The sequence below is a fragment of the Sitodiplosis mosellana genome, unplaced genomic scaffold (genome assembly GCF_009176505.1).
Source record: "Sitodiplosis mosellana isolate CC-2019 unplaced genomic scaffold, AAFC_SMos_1.0 Smas_scaffold_4768, whole genome shotgun sequence".
In the NCBI taxonomy this organism is placed as follows: Eukaryota; Metazoa; Arthropoda; class Insecta; order Diptera; family Cecidomyiidae; genus Sitodiplosis; species Sitodiplosis mosellana.
Window position 1 is genome coordinate 1 of NW_022600010.1, and position 3,710 is coordinate 3,710.

Sequence of the window (3,710 nt, forward strand, 5' to 3'; positions counted from 1 at the left end):
AATAAAATGCGCATACTGCGAATTGTTTACATATAGCAGTGCGATTGGCAAATATAATATTTTAAACCGCATAAACGTCGCATACAACGCATCGTTTTCGACTTAAATGCCCCTAGACGTTTAGCCAGTGCCAAAATAAGAAATCATTCACACATCATATATACTTAATTTTCTTTTTCAAGGTCCCGCCTGCTTTTATACAGCCGCAGAAGAATACTCCAAGAACGACCTTGGCCACGGTCTAGACCAAAACCTATGTCTTACAAATCATGCCGAATTCAAGACAAAAATTAAGGAAATCAAATTCACAGTTAAATTAAACAAACCTTGTGGATGGCTATATCACAGTCAATGTAGCTATAATAAAAGAAATATGTAAAAAATCACAGTAATGTAACAATATTTTTATGCAAATTTTTCGGTATTTTATATTAAATTTTTGACTTTGCTCATTGCGCACCGATGTGATGAAGCTAGCACGGGTGGTTGAATTTGTGAATGGATCAGCCACTTTATTTGGATATTTGCACATTTGTGGCACTTGAGCTCTGGTTTGCTTGTCCATGAGCTTGTCTTTGATCTTAAGGTAGTCAGTGTGCCGTAACGTGCGTACGCTCTCTCCTATTGCTATGTCGTTCCGTACATTGGGACAATTTGCGTTCCCATTAACGATGTCATACATGAACACAATTGAAGCATTCACTCTCCTACGTTCCAACGAAGTCAAGCTCAGAGCTTCCAGTCGCTTGTTATATTCGGTGATGTTGCATCCGTTGGCTGCTGTACGATACTCTCTTCGGGCGAACTGTGTGAACTTTCTCAAAACGCTCTCGATTTTGTCAATATGTACGGCATAAGTTGGTAGCCATACAACGTTACAATACTCAAGATGAGACTGTACCAATGCGTAATACAATGTTTTGAGCGTTTGAACATCGGTGATGTCGTAGCAAAATCTCTTGATGAATCCAAGAGCAGCTGTCGCCTTCGATGTAATTGCGTCGATGTGTTTGACAAAACTAAGCTTCTGTTCAATGATGACGCCGAGATCTTTGTGGTCCAATACGCGTTTGAAGGTGAAATCACCGTATTTGTAATTAGTGTCGATGATGTCCTTCCTTTTTGTGGTGATTGTAAGGACGGCACATTTGTCAAGGTTCAGGTGCAAATCGTTTACGTCGCACCAAACCTTCAGTTTGTCGATGGCTCGCTGTAGCACTTCCGCATCGGTGCTCGAATTGATGATTTTGGCGATTTTTACATCATCAGCGAACAAGGAAATGAACGCGTCGTCCATTTCGTCCACTATGTCATTGATGAATAACAAAAATAGTGTGGGTCCGAGATGACTTCCCTGTGGTACGCCAGATGATATGTTGAATTCGTTCGACTCGCTGCTTCCGTACTTAACAAATTGTGTTCGATTTGACAGGTATGATTCGATCCAAGCAAGAAGATTGTCTGGCAGGTTGAACGATCTGAGTTTCAGAATCAATCTCTTGTGGTTAACTCTGTCGAACGCTTTACTGATCCCGTGTAGAGAACGTCCACTTGCGCAGCAGAATTTATGCCTCTCTGGGCATGGTAGATAAATTCGGTGAGATTAGATGCAGTAGATCTGGATTTCATACTAGGATGATTTATAAGTTGGGTACTTTTCTATGAGAGGGCGGCACTAATATATAATCCTGATGGTTTTTGACAAGTACCATCCTTCATGAGAAAGCTGTCAAAATTGCAGACAAATTGGACCATTAGTTCATGAGTTATAGCACTTTGAAGCAACAAACCTCCGAACATTTGAACCCGTGAGCATAAAAACGACTTATTAAACAATCGCCGAACAAAACGATACAAGAAAAAACTACCAAACAAAAAACACGTTAAAAACTTAACACAGCAGGACGGTACCGTTCAAAACGAAACTCCGCTGTGCTATACATTACCGGTGTGGTACGTTTTGTTCGGTAGTTTTTTCTTGTATCGTTTTGTTCGGCGATTGTTTAATAAGTCGTTTCGGACTCTGCTCCATCTCATAAAGTGCTACACAAGTGGTTTACTGAATTTAAATGTGGTCGTATGAGCACCGAAGACGCAGCTCGCTCAGGTCGTCCAAATGAGGTGACTACTCCAGAAATGATCGACAAAATACACGATCTGGTGTTAAATCATCCGAAAATGAAAGTTCGTGAGATAGTTGAGACTGTAAACGTCTCATATGAACGGGTGCTTAACATATTGCATGAACATTTGCATATGAATAAGCTATGCGCAAGATGGGTGCCGCGTTTGTTAACCATTCAACAAAAACGGATTCGTGTAACCACTTCTGAAGCCAATTTGGCCCATTTTAAGCGCAACCCGAGTGAGTTTTTGCGTCGATTAGTGACAATGGATGAAACCTGGATCCACCACTACACTCCAGAGTCCAGTCAACAGGCTAAAGAGTGGACGAAACTCGGTTCACCGCCGGCAAAGCGGCCAAAGACGCAACAATGGGCTGGGAAGGTTATGGCCAGTGTGTTTTGGGATGCACACGGTATAATCTTCATCGACTACCTGGAAAAGGGAAGGACGATTACTGGCGCATATTATGCTGCATTGTTGGATTGATTGGTGGTCGAAATCGCATCGAAATGGCCCCATATGAAGAAGAAAAAAATCCTCTTTTTGGACGATAATGCACCGTCGCACACATCGATGATTGCAATGGCAAAAAAGAACGAATTGGGCTTCGAATTGGTTCAACATCCAACATATTCGCCAGATCTAGCCCCCAGCGATTACTACCTCTTCCCAAACCTCAAAAGATGGCTATGTGGAAGACGTTTTTACAACAATGAGGAGGTCGAGTTCGAAACAGATAGCTATTTTGGGACTTTGGAAAAATCGTACTATTTGGGTGGTATCCAAAAGTTGGAAAATCGTTGGGCTCGTAATATGTTGAGAAATAAAATTGAATTTTTCGAAAAAAATGTGTTTTCATTCAAAAAGTACCCAACTTTTCAATCCACCTAGTAAAGCCATGTTGCTTTTTGGTGATTTTGTCCTGTACCAGAGACAGAAGTTTGACATTCACCAAGTGCTCAAAGAATATTACAAAAAGAAAAAGAAGAAGATGCTCCATGTGAGGTACATTTGACAGCCTAAGAACAAAATAACAACTTCTGAACTCTTTGCCGATAAATGAAACGAAAAAAACTTAGAGCAAAAAAGAAACAAATGAAGTTGCGAGCAAAAGTGACATAAGTGGGCATTGAGCGGAAAACACTTTTTTCTCATTTTTCTCGCTACTGGAAAAAGACAGCGACACATAGACACTAGCGCTGCAGTTTGCTTGTCAGTTGGTCAGCTGCACAACTAACAATCATGCTGGTGGAGCGGCCACACAAAAACTGGATCGGTCATATATTTCTGATTCATTTTTTTTCACTTTTTCTAAATAAATATGATTATAACATAATAAATATTTTGATTCAAGTGTCACTATTATTTTCATCACCTTTGTTTGGCACGATAGGAATATAATAAAAACATAGTTTCATAACACATAACATGCGCGTTCTCGGAGCGGCCATCGAAATTGATTACAATAGTAGCCAACATTGATTACATCAATAACCAATAATACAGTGTAATAATTTCAACACCCAATTACATTTTTATTTGATGTTCTAACAAAGATGAAGTGAAAAAAGCCAAATAATACT

At 40.0% G+C, this 3,710-nt stretch overlaps 1 protein-coding gene across 1 annotated transcript; it reads left to right on the top strand.

Moving 5' to 3' along the window:
• Positions 1 to 2,011: 2,011 nt before the first annotated feature.
• Positions 2,012 to 2,924, top strand: LOC129572342 (uncharacterized; the record flags this gene model as incomplete). Its single annotated transcript, XM_055452285.1, has 1 exon — positions 2,012 to 2,924. A coding segment is annotated over one exon (602 nt), but the record flags the coding sequence as incomplete, so codon positions are not given.
• Positions 2,925 to 3,710: the final 786 nt, after the last annotated feature.